This window comes from Misgurnus anguillicaudatus, unplaced genomic scaffold, assembly GCF_027580225.2.
Source record: "Misgurnus anguillicaudatus unplaced genomic scaffold, ASM2758022v2 HiC_scaffold_31, whole genome shotgun sequence".
In the NCBI taxonomy this organism is placed as follows: Eukaryota; Metazoa; Chordata; class Actinopteri; order Cypriniformes; family Cobitidae; genus Misgurnus; species Misgurnus anguillicaudatus.
The window spans coordinates 1786179-1808283 of NW_027395281.1; the positions used below are offsets into that span (position 1 = coordinate 1786179).

At 35.3% G+C, this 22105-nt stretch overlaps 2 protein-coding genes and 1 long non-coding RNA gene across 3 annotated transcripts in view; 1 reads left to right on the forward strand and 2 right to left on the reverse strand.

The window, feature by feature from the left end:
- LOC141362963 (uncharacterized) overlaps nucleotides 1-22105 on the reverse strand; it is a 54647-nt gene that overhangs the window by 29891 nt on the left and 2651 nt on the right. The gene's annotated exons all lie outside the window — the stretch shown is intronic.
- LOC129439548 (uncharacterized) lies at nucleotides 1791-7208 on the forward strand. Its single transcript, XR_012368498.1, has 4 exons — nucleotides 1791-2761; nucleotides 3265-3329; nucleotides 3449-3547; nucleotides 7086-7208. It is a non-coding gene; the product is annotated as an uncharacterized lncRNA (long non-coding RNA).
- LOC129452883 (uncharacterized) lies at nucleotides 9922-20739 on the reverse strand. The gene is made up of 7 exons (XM_073865259.1): nucleotides 20509-20739; nucleotides 17539-17850; nucleotides 17108-17452; nucleotides 14948-15265; nucleotides 14227-14349; nucleotides 12377-12670; nucleotides 9922-10243 (listed from the first exon to the last, which is right to left on the reverse strand). Exons 1-7 carry the CDS (start codon nucleotides 20552-20554, stop codon nucleotides 10167-10169), a joined length of 1515 nt encoding a protein of 504 aa, XP_073721360.1. The 5' UTR covers nucleotides 20555-20739; the 3' UTR covers nucleotides 9922-10166.

Consider the following 22105-nt stretch of genomic DNA (forward strand, 5'->3'; position numbering starts at 1 on the left):
TTGAAAGACAATATGAGCGTGATGTGGTCAATACTGCTGACTTCCGTTGCATTTAACAACTAAACGAGACCATCATCAGTTTCACACACGTCATCTCTCTAAAACTCATCTGATCATTCTGCACTAAACTAGTTAAATGTAATATCATTAACATATTGCTTTATAATATTAAGTAGAAATAAAGCTTTGTTTTTAAATGGATTCAAGTAAAAAAGAAAGGTAAAACTTGTCTCTGCATAACATCATTCAAAAGGTGTTCAAAGTAATGTGGTTTTGTTGTGTTGTTGGACATGAGATGTGTGGTTGTCTGTTAGTTGATGTTTGTGTGTTTATTTGAGTGGTGTGAACAGATATGTGACAACCATTTTCCTGTCCAGCTTTAATTTTACACAAAGTGCTATCACAGTGAGCTTTGGGAAATATTAACGTTGATATCCAAATAAATATTAATAACAGGGAAAAACCAACATGAGAAGCATTTTCATCAACACCTTAGCATCTGAAAAAAAATGTGTTACTTTTCCAAAGAAAGTCATCAGCATCAACCACATCACGCTCATATTGTCTTTCAAACTAAAGTAAGACTTTTTCAGAAGCTTCAGGGGTCTGTAATTGTTTCAGAGGGACCGCGTTCTTCCCTCGACTAAACCGAGGCAAGTCAGAATTGACTGGGGGCGCGCTCTTGTAAAACACGCCAATAAGACGATTGAGTCTATTTCCATACTGAGAAAAAGGATCCTCTGCACGGGGCAAAGTACTAGTGATGGTCAACCCGGATCTTTTTAAGGATTCGGGTTATTCTGAGTCACTCACTAATATGATCCGGGTTGTGCGAGTCACTTGAGTCACTTGAATCACTTGGTCAAAATCTCCCAGTTCCAATCGCTAATACTAATGCAACTCAGGTCACGCATGCAGCTACGAGTCTACGACTCCTCTGCTCGCAAAAAAGGGCTCATGTGACCTGAGGAACTTGTAAAAAAACATGCATGTCCGTGGTAACATTATCAATAACATAATTGTAAAAGTTCGGTGTGTGTGTTTAGTTTACTTTCATAACGACAAACACGTTTAAAAGATGTGAGGCTTTGTTGAATTGGGACATGGGAGGAACGTGTCCTGTTTCAAATTGACTTACAAGATCCACGATAGGCTTCAGTTAATGCAGCCACACAGTCACTCATCCGCGCAAGAACATGATCTTGTGAGTGAGTCCCAGACAGAGCCGCTCGCCCGCTCCTGCACGGGTCCTGTGAGTGAATCACTCACGTCACTCTGAGTGACAAGAGGAGCCGTGTACGTCTGTCAGTGGCGGATCTTTACAGCAGCACTGCTGCAACAGTCCTCGTATTTAACATTTTTAAACATTTGCAGCTTCTACCCAAAACATTGTGCCAGTGAAATATTGCAACAGATTAGCCTACATGAGCCAGTGGGTTAATAACACGAGCAAGGCTCGTTTCTCCTAGTCCAGAATTCAAGCTCTATGAGTTGAGTCATTCTCTGTGTGAATCCCCGAGCCGCCGACCAACTCATTGTCGCGCGCACGCATCCCTTTGTACTCGGACTCGGAGCTGCAGAAAATTACGAGTGTGCTTTTGGCTGACTCTGTACCCCCAGTCGACATTTGGTGATGTAAATTAACTCGTTGTTGCAAGTTATAGAACATATGGCAGCTTATGTAGAGTTATGTGTTGTAATTCTGTTGTAAACATTTGAAGAGCTTTGTGTTTGATCCAATTTCTCATTTTTAAAGCAAAATCTGAGAGGACTCAACTGACTCCCCAGCAAGCAATAGCCGTCATTTCAACGTCTCGTTTCAGTATAGACCCGATATAGCCGGGCTGTGCCTAGCCCATATCTAGCCCAAATAAACTTTAATTTGGTTACATGTGGTTTTTGACAAAAAATTTGTGAGATGTATGCTATTTCATCATGTAAGAAAAGTTAACAGCGATTACAAGGTACTTCGTTTCATTTCTATAAAGTGTTTTATGCATCGTCTGTACGTAGTCACAATTTAGCTCATAAATAGACCGACTACGAATAAACCAGGTTTAGCCCAGAAATAACCATGAATTTAATTACATGTTGTTTTTCCAAAATGATTTGTGAGATGTATGATATTTAATCATGTAAACAAAGTTCAAAGCGATTAAGGTATTTTGTTTCATTTCTTTAAAGTGTTTTATGCACCGTCTGTACTTAGCCACTATTTAGCTTACAAATAGACCGACTACGAATAACCCACGTTTAGCCCAGAAATAACCATTAATGTAATTACATGTGGTTTTTGCCAAATAACTTGTGAGATGTATGGTATTTCATTGTGTAAGCAAAGTTAACAGCGATTACAAGGTTTGTTTAATTTCTTTAAAGTGTTTTATGCACCGTCGTACATAGCCACTATTTAGCTCATAAATAGACCGACTACGAACAAACCATGTTTAGCCCAGAATAACCTTGAATTTAATAAAATTTTGTTTTTGCCAAAATAACTTGCAAGATGTATGATATTTCATCAGGCATGCAAAGACACCAGTGAATTCAAGATGTTTGGTTTTATTTATCTTATCTGAATATCTGCTGTCACGCATAACATTCATTATTGATAAACAAAATCCAGTTACAACTCCGAACCGCTAGATGGCAGCTGCAGTACACAAACACGAGGCCAGATCTCGCGAGAAAGATTTCCGCTGTTTGAAAATCAACAGCGAGCAGCCAGGAGGAAAGCAATCTTCCACACGCGTTTGATCTTGTAAGTGTTTTTTATTATTTTATTTTACAGGTGTTTAAAATGTATTTACTTTATTTGTTGTTGGAATCGCGACATTCTTGCGGGTAACTTAACGTTAGAGTAAGTAACCCATGTTTTATAAAACCTAAACAGTACAACCTGCAATGTAATAAAATAGTGGAGGTAAATGAGTCTATGTAACGTTACACTGAAGATTAACATGAGTGATTTGTAGGCTGCTTTTTAGTAACAGCAGTAACTTAGCTAAGTTATTACTGTGTTGCTTACAGTAATGTGGGCAGTTGTGCTTTACAATTATGCATACACAGATAGATTGTGGGGGAAAGCTATTTTTCCATATGGATTTAACTTACAAGCCTTCAGTTTGTTGGAAAAAAGAGTTTTATTGTGTTAGTGAGGGCAAACTTGCAGGTCAGTGGGCATTAACCTTTAAGGTTGGTAAACACTTGTACACTGAAGCATACATTACTGTACAATTACTGACATATGCATGTGCTATTCAGGTGTCAAAGCTGTGTGAAACTGGATGGAAAAACTTGAGAGACCATGCCGGAAGAATGCTGGACAGGTAAATTCTATAAACATGCAATATTAATAAGACATTGTGGTGTCAACGCAGTCTTTCATGTGGTCACAAAAAAATATGTCAGTCTGCAACTGTTAACGACATTATCTTTTGTATTTTAGAGTTCACTAAGATTCATTAATTTCAAAGTTCAACATGAATGGTGGTGGTCCACTGCAGAAACAAGCATTTGAAAAAACATCAGTTCTCAGTTATTAAAGGTAAGTGTGTTTGTATGTAGTTTTAGGCTGAATGGTGTTTCACAAAATAATACTTTTAATATGACATTAGGCCATGTGAGGAGTAATTGACAACAGTCCGGTACTGCCTTAATATTTTCTAAATATTAAAAGCCCCAGATTAAATGACTCTTTGCCGATACAACAGTTAACTCACCCATACAATATTGTTTAGATGTTTTATGTCCATAAGATTGTATTGTGAATATTTTATGCTTGGCATCTTAAAGGAATAGTCTACCCTTTTGCCATATTAAACTATGTTATTACCTCAACCTAGACGAATTAACCTATCTTTTTCAATGCGTGCACTGTACAGTGTGTTGTTAATGTGTTAGCATTTAGCCTAGCCCCATTCATTCCTATGGTACCAAAAAAAAGTTTTATTTTGTGGCACCATACTTACTGGTATAACTCCTCATGTAACATTCTTTAAATAGGGAAAACACGGAAGTGTTTGGTGGCTTCCCTGTTTGGTACCATAGGAATGAATGGGTCTAGGCTAAATGCTAACACATTCACGACGCGCTATACAGTGCACGCATTGAAAAAAGATAGATATGTATTAATTTGTCTAAGTTGAGGTAATAACACAGTTTAATATGGCAAAAGGGTAGAGTATTCCTTTAAAGGGCAGGGTATTTGATTTTGAAAAATACTAACTTTAGCCTACACGCACCAACCAGAAGCACACTCCTATCTCATTAACCAGTAAGACTGACAAAGTGAATAACATTACCAAAATAACCAAATTAAAAACAGCACGTTTAGAAATTTGAAAAGATAAATATCATTGCACTAATTCGTAAAGGAACACAAACTACATAAGCAACACGTTTCATTAAAATACAATCTGAATCCATCAAAATAGAATCACACTGTATACCTACCTTTCCAAAAGAAACACTGCAACGACCCTTTCAGACCTGTAGCTGTTTCCATCTTGCAGAAAAGCAGTGAAGTTACCAATGTTAATTTGGGTTTTTGCTCTTTGCTCATCCAGATGTTTTTTTTTTGTTGTTTCAAAATGTTTGAACAGGGTGTGAAGTGGCATGCAAAACACGTTCACAGAAGAGGGGCAAAAATTTAATGCGTCCAATTAGGCATGGGCCGGAATGAGATTCTGGATGATAACCATAAGCAAAAATACCACGGTGTTGCGGTATTGCCATTGTGACACTAAAATGTGTTATTTTCAAATGTCTGCATATTAAAACATCAACTTTTCAACTGGACACAATACATTTTATTTTTAAACAACAAACAACGTTTATGCCAGTTTAAAATAAAGCCTTTAAATGATAATATTCTTTCAGTTGTAAATGTAAACATGAATTCAATTACATGATTTAATTCACTTTGTGTAAACACAGTTCATACATTGAAAACGGTATCACAGAAATTTTTTGTGGTTTTTAAAACCTTGACTCTGAAAATCTCGGTATACCTTTAAACTGGTAACTGGCCCATGTCCAAATATTGCATTGGGTCGGGGTTCAATGATTTGTTGAACGTTTTTTGGTCCTACGCCTTTTACAGATGACACAAATATATAAAAATACACATTAGACAACTTAACATAGTGATTGCTATCAAGACTTGAGGAGACTTTCAACCAGCATAACTAAAATGTTTCTGGATCAAAATCAGATACCCTGCCTTTAAGCCTCTTTTGCTAGTTCCAAATTGTCATTAAACACACACAGAGAAACATGCACTTGTGTTTGTAGTAATGAGAACGGTATGATTACGGTTGCCTGTCAATATTTATATACACTGTAAAAAATGTCTGTAAATTAAACAGTAAAATACCGTATAAGTGATACAGAATAAAACCGTATTTCACAAAACATGTGATAACCGTAGGATTCACTGTGAAAAACTTTAATTAGTTTTACAGACTAAGACCTTACATTTAACAGTAAAAAACATATAAAAATATGGTTTATTGCAGTAAAATTAACAAGATACTGTATTACCATAAAAATGAAAAAAAAAATTATTGAGCAATATCAGCATAATAGATATGGCATTATGCGTTATTGGTGTAACATTAAACCTTTTAGAGAATATTTGTTACCAATATTCTGAACCATCTGTTTATATTTTACTAAATCCTTGTTGATAGAGTTTAAAAATTAGAATAATATCAGTCTGCACTATAGTGGTCATCATGCAGGCATTTGTCATCAAGTTCCTAATTTTATCACACTAAAATTACTTTTAAACATAAAATTACAAATATTTTCTAAACATGGACGATAAGTTTACAACTGCTGTCAAAACAAGATACAAGTCCTCAACTATTCCAGCATCCACACGTGATTTAGTAGACAAATCTTCTTTCTGACGTGATGTAATCACAAGTCAAATGGATATTTTCCACCAAATTTATCCCATTAAATCTCCAGTTTGTGGTTGTTTAAGATTCATTCACCATTATTGTAATTAGTGTTTCCTTTAGTTAGGCATTTGTCCTTGTGACCTTCACTGACCTAACTCACCTCTTTTAGCAATTGCAACAGTGCTTTATCAAGATCACTTGTTTATTGCTAGAGGGTGTAGGAAAAACTATCATGTGATATATTGATTGCTTGTATGTCATGCATATAATTTTATATGCATAAAATCTTATAAATATTTTATGAACATGAAATGATAAAAGAACAATAAAGATATAAAGCACAAAAAAGTGATGCTCTATGCAAATGACACTGTTTTGAACAAGACTGCTGTAATGCTTTAGTTAGTTTCTTTTTTTTTAGTTTCTTTAGACATCAACACTTTGGATACAAATCTCAACGATGGTGACAGTAAATGGTAAGAAAGTTGCACAATTTTGTCACAATGCATGATGGGAGTTATGAATGAGTTTTCTACAATCCTGGTACCCAGCATGCATTGCAGCATGAAGCTTTGTTGTTGAATGTCACCATTGTTGCGTTTCATAGGCGGATTAAAGTGTCTGTAAAGACTACGGAGAATGTACTGTAAATCTACAGTTTTTTAAAGGAATTAAAGGAAATGTCTATAAACATAATGGAAATAGTACTGGTAATCTATTTTACTGATTTTTTTACAGTGTAGCATTTAAATTAGACAGTTCTGAGCTGTAAAATAGATGGTACTGAACCGTCATTTGTACAACATAAACCTTTACAATAAATAGTTTTGAGCTGTAAAAAATGGTAATGAACCATAAATATTACAATGTTAACCCTTGAATTTGACAGATATAAACTGTTTTAGCAACATAAACATGTTAAATAGACAGTTATAAACTGTAAAAAAAACATTTAAAATTTGTAAAATATACAGTACAATGGGTGCAATCCCGTAAAACCAATAACATTGCTACCGTATTTTTGACGGTAAAGATCTGGCAACCACAGCTGCCGGTTTTCTACCGTAAAATGTACGGTTTATTTTTAACAGTGTATGACTTCTTCGAAAGAGAATGACTATCACATTTAATATAAAGCAAAATACTTGTCTCATGCATTCTTTTCATATTTGGCAGATGCTGTGTTGAACAACTTCCCAGCAGCAACAGAACTGGAAGTGAAGGATGCCAATGGGGGCATTTCAAACAGGCACCAGGGAGGACGGGGGGGGTATAGAAATTACTACAATTAATAAGTTGAAGTGAACTGAAGATAGTTTGTTAATGTTTAGATGTTATTTCATTTTTAAAATTGTATTTTGTTATTTATTCCTTTATTTTGTTACTGTTTTATTCTTTTTGTTAAAAGTAGTTTTTCTTATCATTTTGTCTTATCTGAATTTCTATTGTATTAACAATATTTTTTGTAATAAATTGCATGATTGTATGTTTATGAGAACCTGTTTTAATGGATTAAAAAGAATTCTTTAGCCATTCTTTTGTTGTTTATTAGACACATATGTGTAGTCATTTAATAGCCGTCTATTTAACAGCTAGTCTATTTTGGGGCTATGATAGACGTCTACTAGATTTTCACTGACAGCCCAAAATTAGCCTTGTTTTAGCCTAGACCCACATTCACCGTCTATTAGACGTATATATGTAGACGTTTAATAGTCGTCTATTTAACGGCTAGTCTATTCTTGGGCTATGATAGACGTCTACTAGATTTTCACTGACAGCCCAAAATTAGCCTTGTTTTAGCCTAGACGTCAGGGGGGTGTTTAGACGGCTACTAGACGTCTATTAGACGCAAAATTGCTTGCTGGGTCGGGTTAATGGTCACTAAGGACTCATGGTTCTGGAGTCATTTTAGGGATCGGGTTAAATGATCCGAGTTTCGAGTAAGTCGCTCATCACTACAAAGTACTCTTTCCCAGTTGACCTGACGACTTAAACGAGAGAGATGCCGAAGCATTAACTCTCTGTGTTCGCGCACATCTGCCAAGAACGGGCTATTATAAGTCGACGTAAATATAAGCAGAATGCGAACAACGCTCTCTCTCTGAGATTTTAATGCCGTGCCTAGCACTTTCATGGAGACACGGAGAGAGAGAGACAGCTCGAATGGTTATACTTCATAATATGCCCACCCCACGACGCAGAGCGAAAAAAACAGTCTAAGGCGAGGGGAGATGGACACTTGAAGTACACGTCTTACAGGTCTAAGGCTGCAAACCGATCTGAATATTGAAATACGAGCCTCGGCGTTATCATCCTAAAGGATCCCCTTTGTAGAGCCGGTGCGTAAATCAAATCGATCGTAACCCGCCGCGTATTTTTGGGTACTATGAGATAAATAATCACTTTATAATAATCACATAATAATGCTTTGACCTTGCAACCAATGCTAAATTTTACAATTTTTTTTTCTTTGTAAAGCTGCAACTATTCAATATTTATTTAATGTGCACATGTGTACATAGCATCTATATATTTGTGAATTATATTTATTCTGTACTAATTGTGTCTTCATTCATTATGTCATAAAGGTCTGTGATATAAAAGTCAAAGGTGCAGTCTGAAATTACTAATGGTATCAACTACTGATGAACAAATCAATAAGAAGCGATAAGACTTTAACTAGAGATGTTTTGAATGAGTTTTATTACACATTAGAGTTTAGAGTCCTCTGTTGGTGAAGAGATGAAGTTCACTTACAAACACCTGCAGCTGCTCCTTCAGAGTCATGGGACTTTAAAAACAAATTCATTACATTCAAATCATGTTTAAATATATTCATAAATGTTTGTACAAGATCTGAAAGATTCATTTTAAAAGATGTTTACATGACACACGAGTCAAAACTTCATCACCAATAAAGAAACATGAAGACAATAAGGGGAAAAAGTTGTGGCTAGAAGGGATACAGCTACGGCCAGAATATCGTGAAATCGTGTTTTTATTCTAATCCTCTATCTAACCCAACATCTCGCGAGATTTGGTCGTAGCTGTATCACATCTAGCCATAACCAGAGGAGAAAGATGAGTTGAGAAATCTCACTGATATATAAAGCAGCACTATATAAAGCGCCACCTTGTGTTCACATCTACACTTGAATATTTTACTAATATGAGATGATAATTTATACACAAGAGCAAAAACACAAACTCACAGTCATCAGAAATAATAAATCATCATAATTGTAACAAAGTCTTACTCTCAAGCTTAATTATTTAATTAACTTAATGCTTTCGATTAATAATAACTATTATTAATGTGTTAATGTGACTCATCAATCTACTAAACTATTGCTTCTATACAAATACAATTTAACCACAGTGAATCAGTTTATTATAACCTATCACACACATTACACATTGAAACATTTATACATTTCATCTCAAAAGACTTATAGTGCATTTGATGTGCACATTTATTTTAGTCCATGTTGTGTCATAAATGAAAAACTAAAATGCTTTGCATGGAGACATTTTTTTATGTTTACAGTTTTGTGCATTGTGGTAAAGTACTTGTACTTTCTAGACTAAACTTGCTCATGTGTCACCAGTACATTTAGGTTTTTATACTATTTAAAATTTAAAACAGGACTTAAAAAGAAATCCAAATTATTTTACAGTAGACTGTAAGTAAACAGTAAACATTTGGATGGAAACACACTGTTTTATAACCTAAAGATTAAACATCAACCAGAATAAAAAAGAAAAAAAAAAAGATATTTGCTTATGTATTATTTGTATATTTCACAAAAAATGTAAGCTAATATATTTAAAAATAATAGTGTTGAAGATATGAAAGTGAAATATTAAATGCAGTGCACACTTCATCTTCATCTACACATAGAAATAAAATCTGACATTTACATTAAAGGTTAAAATAATGAGTTATTGCAAATCTTTAAATCAATTTCATAATAATACAAAAGTTTCTATTTCATACCAGATCCGTTTGCTAAGACTAAAAGTTTCTTCAAGACTGATCTTAAGTGTTTTAGCATGTTAAATAGATTGGTTTATCATTTAAATCCAAATATAAAGACTGATGATTTGCCCTTACTAATTGCCCAGACTAGATTTTAAGACACAGTCTTAACTTCAGTTCACAGTTATGTTCATTCAACCGTCCACAGAAAGTTTTTCATTGCTCATATAAGTGATACTGTATATCACGCTGATGTTGTAATGTTGTTGTTCTTGTTACTCTGCTGCTGTCCGACTCCATTTACTCATCAAAGGAAAGCTTATCTCCAATAAATCTTTCGGTGGGATGAAATCTATAAGGAAGCCCAGACGACAGATAAAATTAAAAGATAATCAGAGAGAGAAAACAGTGAATCTCTACCCACATTAACTCTGGCATCATCCTGGATAAACATCTGTGTCATGTTTCACACAGGACTAGGTCTTAGTTAAAGGCGGGGTGCATGATCTCTGAACACCAATGTTGACATTTGAAATCACCAAAACAAACACGCCCCTACCCCAATAGAATCTGGACCCTCTTTTGATAGACCCGCCCCACATATACGCAACCCAGGCAATGATGTCGGTTAGTAGACACTCCCCTTACTGCTCATTGGCTATAAGTGTTTTTGGTAGTCGGCCCGACTCCCTTTTCCAAAGTGTTTTTCAAAAATCATGCACGCCGCCTTTAAGTTTTTTACAATCATACCTTACAAAAACAATCCTGTTGTGCATCCTAAGACAAAACAATGACACTGATATGGGTTAAAATATGTCAATAAAATGTGTTTTTACATTTAGGCAGCTTAAACATGCATTTGTACTTGGATAATATAAAATATCAATATGTGTCGTGATATTTTGTGTCGGCAATACTGTATCGATTGTCAAAAATGCTTAGCAATACATTACTTACATAAAAATAATACAGATTCATAGGGGGTGTGCAACACATGTTTTTTGCTAAGATTCTCAATGATAGCTTTCTATTATATTCTCCAAAAATAAAAATTCACAAATCGCATCACGCCACAGCAGCGCAATATATCGCACACCAAGACACAGCAGCCCAATATATCGCACACCAAAACACAGCAGCGCAATATATCACACACCAAGACACAGCAGTGCAATATATAGCACAGCAGCCTATCATATCGCAGGATGTCACAGCATCACAATATACCGCATAGCGCCACAGCAGCATAACCTAAAACATCACAGCATTGCAAAATAGCGCACAATGCCACAGCAGGATAACATACCGCAGCGTGCCACAGCACTCGCAAAACACCGCAATATATTGCACAGCAGCATGGCACAACGCACCACGGCACAGTAGCGCAAATTACGGCTGCGATACACAGCAACGCTAGCATACCGCAGCAGTTTAACATACCGTAGCAAGTAACAGCTATGCAATATACAGCAGCAGGCCACAGCAGTGCAATATATTGCACAGCAGCAAAACATAGCACAGCATGTCACAGCATCACAATATACTGCACAGCGCCACATGAGCATAACCTACCACATCACAGCATTGCAAAATAGCACACAGCGGCACAGCAGGGTAACATACCGTAGCGCGCCACAGCGCCTGCAATACAACGCAATATATCGCACAGCAGCACACCGCACCACGGCACAGCAACGCAATATACCGCACGAGACACAGCAGCGCTAGCATACCGCAGCAGTTTAACATACCGTAGCAAGTGACAGCTATGCAATATACAGAGGCAGGCCACAGCAGCGCAATATATTGTACAGCAGCATAACATAGCGCTGCATCACAATATACCGCACAGCGCCACAGCAGCATAACCTACCACATCACAGCATCGCAAAATAGCACACAGCGTCACAGCAGGATAACATATTGTAGCGTGCCACAGCACACGAAATACATCGCAATATACCACACAGCAGCACGGCACACCATGCCACAGCAGCACAATACCGCCCGAGACACAGCAACGCTAGCATACCGCAGCAGTTTAACATACCACAGCAAGTAACAGCTATGCAATATACAGAGGCAGGCCATAGCAGGGCAATATACCGTGCAGGCCACTGCGGGGCAATATATTGCACACACAGAGCCACAGCAGCGGAATATATCGTGCAGTGCCACAGTGCCGCAATTTATCGCACACATCGTGCCACAGCAGTGTACCACATAGAAGAGCGGCACAGCAGAACAATTACCGCGCAACATGCCACAGTATCATAATATATTGCACAATGTCACAGTAACATAATAAACCACACATAAACAGTAGTGCAACACAGTAGCGCAATATATTGCAGTGCCACACAGCAGTAACATACCGCAGTGCGCCACAGGAAAGCAACCTACCGCTATATGCCTGACTCCATTGACAATATTTTCTGTCGTCATAATCTGTGCTGATATAAGATTACAGAATCTAGTTACTCACCATAGACGATGACTTTGAACCTCTTGTATGATGTTATTATACCGCTGGTGATTTTTAGTTCGTAAGATCCAGAGTGATCGGCTGTGATGTCTGTGATGTAGAGAGATCCGGTCCTTTTGTTCAGTGTCATATTCCTGCACAATCTCTTATCACTAACAGCGGTTAGGTTGTTACTCTGGATTTTAGCTATTACGGTGTTTCGAAAGGGACCAGGCTTAAACCTCCACTCTACGACATCATCTGTCTCGATGTTATCAACATCAGTCTTCAGACGAACAGAACGTCCCACCATCACTTTAATCCATTCATCAGTCACAGCGATAAAGAAATGATAACAAGAGCAAGATCAGTATGATTTAATACAAAGAATCTCATGTTTGAGATCAATCTGAATGTTGTAAACTATTAATAACCAGTGTTGCAGAAGTAAAAGTAATGCATTACAATATTAAGTTCCTCACCAAAAAAGTAACTAATTGCGTTACTTTTCATGGAAAGTAATGCTTACATTACTTTTGTGTTACTTTTTATTATTTAGCTGACACTTGATCTCTTTCAAGCCCCTAAGTTGACATTTGAGTAAAAAAAATCTAAAGTTTAGTGTCATGTGCTCACGTAAAACTTTTATGTGCACACGTGAAACTTTCATGTACTCACCCGAAAACTTTTTTTAAGTTTAGTTTCGCGTGCGCACACGAAAGTAAACACGATAGTTTCACATGCGCACGCGAAACTAAACTTTATTTAATTTTTGCTCCATGTTCCATTAGGGGCTCCGTACTTTCAGGACTTGGTGTTTTTTATGATGGCAAAAATGTCGAGCTCTGGCCTGCTATCTTCGTTTCTGACTCAAACTGTTTACGCTCAGGCGCACAGAGTGGGTAATTCTATGTTAATATGTTCAATTTAATTCAGTACATTATTTTATTTTAAATTAAAGCAACACCAAAGAGTTTTTGCTCCCCCTACAGGTTAGAAGCGTAATTGTCCATTACCCACTGTCGTAAATACTGCATCATAGCTGGCTCTGATTGGAATGTAGGTCTGCCGTAAAGCAAGTTTTTGTAGTTTTCATTTGAACTACATGACCGCGACCCGACGGTTGGAAACTTCTTTAGTGCGGTTTTGGCCGATAGAGGGCTGAAAAGCGAATGTAAAAATGCCGTTCACCCTGTTTCAAGTAGATGAACCACTGAAACGTTTTTGTAAACGTTATTTTAAGGTAAAAAAACTCTTTAGTGTTGCTTTAAATTAAATTAATTAAACTGAAAAGTAACTCGCATTACTTTTAAAAAAAGTAACTCAAATATTAATGTGTAAATTTATAAAGTTATGCGTTACTTTACTCGTTACTTCAGAAAAGTAATATTATTATGTAATGTGCGTTACTTGTAATGCGTTACCCCCAACACTGGTCATAATTATATTTAAAAAATTTCATAAGACACACTATGAGATGATATGATTTTATCATTATATTACCTGATACTTTATGAAAAACATATTATTATAACTTATAACTTATATTATTAAAACTTATGTTATAAACTACATGATTTTGTGTTTGTGTACCTAGACGTTCATTTTAATGACATACAAATAATTTAAATACGTTTAACAAATAGAAATGTACAAACATGTTTATTTATCCTGCCTGTATATCAGCATGAAAATCAAGCTAAACCAAAATTTAACCCAGCGTTGAGCCAAAAAGGGGCGAACCCAGTCGTTGGGTTGTAATTTAACCCATGTTGATTTACCCAGCATTTTTCATCTTTAAATGAAATCTCTGCTGTAGTAGAAAAATATCATTAAATTTTCTTCATCTGTACATTTGTATTTGTTTGTACCTTTTCGTATTGTTGCTTTAGGGAACCTCTGGCGACAGTAAAACACACCAGCTGTTAAAGCAACACTAACCAGGAGGACACCAAGACATAATCCAGCTATAACATATGAAGCCAGACCTCGTTCTGTAATGAAAGAGAGACAGATACAGAGACAGAGAGAGAGAGAGAGAGAGCGAGAGACAGAACATCACTGTTGGTGCATAAAATATTTAAAAATATATATATATAAATTAATTGAGGAAAGCGCGGTATATTGAGTGTCGGTAATATATCAATATTTTTGGGATGTGACAAAAGCGTCTATAATGGTATGGAGTGCTATGATCCTTATTGTAAATGGTGCCTTTGATTAAAGTCCAAAAAAGTTGAGACAAGAAAGACGAGAGCTAATGCACTTTGTGATATGTCCTACGTCATGTGCTGGAAATACACTTGTGTCGGACAGAAGGTCTTTATTAACCCCCTGGAGCCATGTGGATTACTTCTGTGAATGATAAATGCACTTTTTGGGCATCAAAATCTCAAGCACCATTTACTACCATAATAAAGCTTGGAAGAGCCAGGACATTTTCTCATATAACTCTGATTGTGTCTGAACTAAGATAATCATATAAATCAAGAATGGCTTGAGAGTGAGTAATCATGCGGTAATTTTAATTTAAGACAACATTGAATTTTAATTCAAAATAAAGACTAGTTGATACTACCAAAAGTTACTCACCACTGACATTAACACTGAATCTTCTCTGAATTGATTGTCTACTGCTGCTCATCTTCAGTTCATAAAGTCCAGCATCTTCAATTCTGATATTTATGATAGTGAGATCTCCGTTCTGTTTATTCAGTATCAGTCTGTCTCTGAATCTCCCATCAGCACCATCATATACCGCAAATGTATTGTCTGATTTATATATTTCAGCTATCCGTGTGTCATCATCAGGTACAAACATCCACTGTATCAGATCATAGGTCTGTATTTCAGTATTAGTCTTTAAAGTGACCGATCCTCCCTTTATCACTGACGCAGTCGTCACTTTACCTGTGACACCAAACACATGAACATTAAACAAACAGAAATAAAGCAGCTGTTGTACTGTGTATTAGTATATGAATATTATAAATTTTGTGAAATATCAGTGAAATGTTAAACACTTCAGATCTGTCCAAAGCCATTATTTTAACATGCAGTAGGTCGACTCTCATAGGCACTGCCACGATAATTAAACCCTGATGATTAACGTCTCACTGATAAACACACTGTGACATCAGCTGAAACACAAAACTGTCATTCAAAACCCAGACGCTATAGAGAAAGAGTTCATGGTACTGACATGAACCAAAGACAAAGTGCAGAGATTCACTGAGATTGTGTAAGAGAATGACTTTAGAATAAGACGGAGAAAAAAATAAGCAGACTGAATATGAAACAAATTTAATGTATTTATTTATATACATATAACAGCAGGGTAATAAATAGACAAAGCAGTGCTCAAAATGAGGGGGGCCTGGGGTGGTCCCTGACCTCCACTAAGCATTGAGGCACCCTCCATAAAGCACAAAAAATGAAGTAGGGTCCCCTAGTTCATATTAAAATTAAAATACTACATGAATTTAAAATTTGCATGCTCCCCTGCCGCAAAGCAATACTGACCATTATTTGTCCCAATTTTACAAAAATCGAATCCAAAAGATTTCTGTCTAAGCAACTTTCAAGTTCGCCTTGCACTGTTTTTTGGAGGAATTTACAAATCATTAGATTTAGGATTAGGTTTGGGGCTTTTAAAAATTCAAAAATTTCACACTAATTTGAGAGGTAAAAACTGGTTACCCATATGGCAAAATTTTTATATATAGTTTTGTTGCAAAATGAGATAACCACCGTTATTTATTTATTTATTTATCTGGCCAAAAATATGTTTTTAAAATATGCCAAATACATTTTGCAGAAAATCAAGCTTAATTAAATATATTTCTTAATTTGACAACATAATAATGGGTTTTAACTTTCATATATCAACATATTTTTCAAAATTTATTTCAGGGAAACAAATACATTTATAATTTTGCCACCCATATGGCAAAAAATATATATTTTTATTGGCCAAAATATAGAAGTATATTTTTACAGTTAAATATGCACTTTTAACATCTTCAACCCTTACAGGTTTGTAACAAACAAAGTTTTTCTTCCAGTGCAATGTGAATATGCTAAAAAAGTATTTTTCTTTGTTAATATATTTTTAAAAAGTGGCCAAAAATGTATTTAATATATTGGTGAAAAATAAATTTTTGTGAACATATTCCTAAATATATTTCAGCACATATATGTTTTGGCAATTTTTTTATATTTTGAAATATATTTAGAATTATATTTGAAGATATATTTTTTTGCTGTATGATTAGGGTTTGAGCTAAGAGTAATTAAGTATTTTTATTAAAACGTTGATCCAGGACAAACAAAAAAAATGTAATTATGGGGGCTTAGCTAGGGGACCCCATCATCTTTGACATAATTGGAACTCTGAGCCAAAGTATTTACATTTGAATTATTCACAGTGGCAGCGTCAATCTGAATCAGATCCTTCCCAGCTAGCATTTCAATGTTGATTTACTGCTGAATCAACATCAAGGACAAGGTTGAATTAATGTTGAATTAACTTTTTATTTTTCAAACTGAATCAACCTTGAACAAACAACTGACATTATTTCAACCAAATTTCAGTGTTGACGTTTAAGCACCTTTTGCAATTGTTTAGCATTAACTGTTGTATAAATGTTGCTTCAACATTGAAACAAGAACTGAAATTATTTCAACCATATTTCAATGTTGAAGGTCACTCATATGCCTGCTAGATTATATTATAAGATTTGATTTACTCACCACTGACAGTAACGGTGCATGACTGATGTATGGTGTGTGAACTGCTGTTGCTGAGATCTACTTCATAAACTCCAGCATGTTTGATTCTGATGTTTGTGATGGTGAGAGATCCAGTATGAACATTCAGCTGCAGTCTTCCTTTAAATCTCCCATCAAGAACATCATCATATGTAGAGAAGAAAGCAGTTTTTCTGTTGAGTTCAGCTAGAGGAGAGGGTTCACGTTGAAATCTCCACTGGATCACATCATATTTCTTAATATCAAGAACATCAGTGTTTAGAGTAACAGAATCTCCCTCCATCACTGACACTGAATTCATCTCATCTGTATAAACATGAATTACACCTGCAGAGAAATATGATTACTCAAAAATTAATGATATGGCAAATAACACCCATAAGTATTCAAGATACATTATTCAAGATACTCACTAACACTGAATGTCTGTCCTGTAGACTCTCCATTGATCTCTAGTTTATAAAGTCCAGTGTGTTGGGTTGTGATGTTTGTGATGGTGAGATCTCCAGTCTGATTATTCATCTGCAGTCTGTCTCTGAATCTCCCATCAGGAACCTCCAATATTAAAATCAAATTGGACTCATTGTTTATTTGAGCTATGAGATTGTCTTTATCAAACCACCAATGTAATACATCATTTGTGTGTAGTTCAGTAATATCAGTGTGTAGAGTAACAGAATCTCCCTCCATCACTGACACTGACTTCACTTCATCACCAAACACACCTGAAACACATAAATATAGAGGCAGTACAATTAAATCTAACAGCCAGTTAAAAGATAACATGCCTAGTAAACATTGTGTAACTTCATTGAATATGAAGACAGTATAGGCTAGAGATGGGCAATTTCGAAATATTGCTTCATGAAGCCTCGAAACATTTATGAATCTTTTGTTTCGAATCTTTTGTTTTTAAACTGCAAGTCACATGATTTTTCCCAACCAAGGTTTCATTCCATTTTCTTCGAATTTATTTTCTTTAAAAACATATTTTTGGAAAATCTTTGCAATTGGTGTGTAAAAAGTATAAAACGTTTGGATTGAGAACTTGTTGCTTTTACAACATTTTCACCAGCAGGGGGCGCCATATTTTGGTGTTTTGACCTCTTTGTGAATAATTTTTTAAGCAATTGGTTCAAAGCAATTGGTTTTTAAGCAATTGGTTCAAGCAATTGGTTCAAAGCTTCGAATCACGGATAGTTGTTGCATAATATAATCTCATGTGACGTCTCTCACAAACCATTTGAAACAATTAAATGTCTTCCTAAGGAAATCTATCAGTTAAAAATGTATTATAAGACTATAACAACTGACAAACATTTTGTTTTGGCCTTTTCTTAAGGCCGCTGTTGTAGGGGAGAGCGGGGTAAGTTGTCACACGGGTAAGTTGTCACACTGTTAATAACTCCAACAGTAGAGGCTCTATCTCAAAAATCAAATAGCCACTTTATGTGACTTCTTCTTCTATAGTGAACTTCCTGTTCACATGTGGTCAAGATCACTGTAATCTGAGGTTAGCACAATTTTCTTATTTTTCTGCTTAAAAAGTAAAAAAAAATCACTTTACATTTTATGCAATACAACTTTGTTAGGTGTGAATGTTTAAAATGATTATTTTGCACAAAATAGAGGAGACCGTAAAGTGTCTTTTGATACTTTAGCTAAAGTGATATGATGAGCTAAACTTGAGATTTAGACAACATTAGCACACAAGTAAGTATGGGGCAAGTTGTCTCAATGACTTTGGGGCAAGTCGTCACATCTGACAACTTGCCCCTGTACAAACAAACACATCGAACATGCTCAGAAAACATGATATAGAAAAGAATAAGCCTCAATCTAGCAAAAAGCTGTTTCAAAAGAAAGGGAAGCAGAAATCTGGACCTATGAAAAACAAGGCAGCTAAAAGAAGAAAAATCATGCAAGAGTCATCATCAGATGATGAAGAGTGCTTCTGCCTCGTCTGTGTAGAGCCATTTTCAAAGAGTCGTCCAAAGGAGACCTGGGTAAAATGTGTAAAATGCAACAATTGGGCCCATGATGCTGGCACCTCAGGCCAGGCAATTTATGTGTGTCAGAATTGTGATTCTGGAGATGAGTGGTATTAGTCATACAGGGCATCTGTTTTGTTCAGAGGTTCAACATGTTAAGTTAAGCAAGTTATCTGCAGCGTTCCATTCAGTTATCTGGTTTTATGTGAAAGCCATAGAACATTTGAACCAAAGTTCAAAGTAAAGTGGTCTTGCCACTTAATTGAAATGTGCATTATTTGGATTGAAATAATTGTTTTTCCAGATTCTCCAGGCACGGATGTTTATATTTCCAGTTTGGTTTGAGTTTAAAAATTAAAATCAATATTCACAATTAAGTAGTTGTGTTCTTATTTTTAGATAATCTAGTGTGACAACTTACCCGCCCTAGTGTGACAACTTACCCTCCGATGGGGCAAATTGTCACAAGTGCACAGTCACTATTCAACAGTCTACAACTCTGTAATGAGATAAGATATAAAGATGTTATGAATACAACATATGTGCCCAAGACTTCCTTCTTTCATTTGGTATGAGATTTATACCATTTTGATGTATGGTGCTCAGTAAATGTTAGACAGTGTGAAAAGTGTGACAACATACCCCGCTCTCCCCTATTTGTCACGCACTTCATTCCACAAGGTGTTGATTCTGTTGCTCTTATTTATTTATTTATATTAACAAAAAACAACAAAACATCGATTAAAATTAGGAATCAAATTATATAAAACGAAATTCGTTTTAAAAGAGCGAACAAATCTTAAAGTCAAAAATTATGTCTGACTTATAAGTCGCTGCGGTTGTATTTGTCATGCACTTCATTCCACAAGGCGTTCATTATGTTGCTCTTATTTATTTATCTTAACAAAAAACAACAAAAATCGATCAAAATTAAGAAACAAATTATATAAAATAAAAAAATGTAAAAGAGCGAACAAAACTTATAGTCAAAAATTATGTTTTTATTTAACAGTAACATTTCTACCGGCTTATCATTCAATAAATTACTACACCCATTTGACACCGTCAGTCTTTCATAATAAACAAATTAAATTGAAACGTAAATAAAAATATTATAACAATATTTAAGCATAATAGTATAAATCAAAGACATTTTCTTAAAAGCTAACAAAACCAAAGGTCATGGGTTCGATTTCTAAAGATCAATAATTAAATGTGGATGTTAAAATGACATCACTTTCCATTAAAGGATTTGCCAAATTCATATATTAAAATAAATTGAAATAAAGTAACACTGTAATTATCAAAATTATTTCTAAATATTACTGCCAAACGTGACTGCAGTTATTACATATAAACAAATAAAATCAAAATGTTGATAAATGAACTTACCGTTAATGGATAAAGAGATGATGAAGAGTAAAGAGATCTTCCTCATGTTGATGTAATTGTTAAGGGGATAATAAAGATGAGTAGTAAAGTTATTAAAGTATTTCAGTGTCTGATCTCTGTGTGTTAGTCAGTAACAGACACCGCAAAACCAGACAAAGAGACTTGATGATCATTTGATGACCGGTTGGTGTAATGCAGAATCTGTCTCCACTGCTTTTCTCTAGTATTGTGAGGGTGATGGGACATTTCACACAACATGAGTGTCATTTAGAGATAGGGTTGGGTTGTGGGTTACTCCTGACTCACATAAGGGACAAATGTAATTTCTGGACACCCTATCAGAAGAACATTTAAAGGGATAGTTCCCCAAAAATTAAAGTTCTGTAATCATTTACTCATCCCCATGTTGTTACAAACCTGTATTCATTTCTTTGTTCTGAGGAACACAAAGGAAGACATTTTGAAAAATGTCTGTAACCAAACCATTGACTTCCATAGTATTTGTTTTTCCTACTATGGAAGTCAGTGGGTACCATCTGAAGCAATGAGACTTTAAAATACAAATATTTTGAAATTAGTTTTAATAAACAGTTTATAGTGATTTATCGGTGAAAAGTTGACAACATGGTGGACTTACATCCGGAAAAAAGTCTTTTTTGACACATATTTGACATTTCATCACAAAAAAGTAGTAACATGAAGAAAAAGTGAGAGAGTTTGAGAAGGAAAATGATCTCACTGATATCTAAAGCAGCACTAGAGCGCCATCTTGTGTTCACAGCACGAGTTCACATCTACAACTGAATATTTGACTGACATGAGATGATACTTTACACAAGTGCAAAAACACAATGACACACTGAGATGAAATAAATAAATGACCATAATTGTAACAATCAGTGTCGGGGAAAGTTACTTTTAAAAGTAATGCTTTACAATATTAAGTTACTCCCGAATAAATTAACTAATTGCGTTACTTAGTTACTTCTCATGGAAAGTACGTTACTTTTGCATTACTTTTTCCTACTTGGCCGAGGCTTGATCTCTTTCAGGCATTGCAAGTGTTTTTATGATGTCAAAAATGTCAAGCTCTCTTCTGTCATCTCCGTTTCACTCAAACTGTTCCCGCTAAGGCGCGCATAGATTGCGTAATTCTACGTGACTACATTTAGTTTAATTCAGTACATTATTTTTTAATAAAATTAATTAAATGGAAAAGTAACTCAAATATTAATTTATAAAGTAATGCGTTACTTTACTCGTTACTTCAGAAAAGTCATATTATTACATAATGCACGTTACTTGTAATGCGTTACACAAAAATATTTATACATTTCATCCCAAAAGAAGCACACATTTATTTTTGTCCATGTTGTGTCCATATATTTGAGTCAATAATATATTTGGCATTAACGTTGCTTCAGTTGTTATTAAAGAAACAGAAATGTGAACTCAAACATTTAAAGCACCTAATGTAATAATCTTCAGTTGATCAGTGTCGGTCTGATGGTGTCTGTGATCTTTTCTTCTGTTTAGTTCTGCTAGATGTGATGCCATAAACCAGAATAGCAACAGTAGCCACACCCACCAGAGCAGA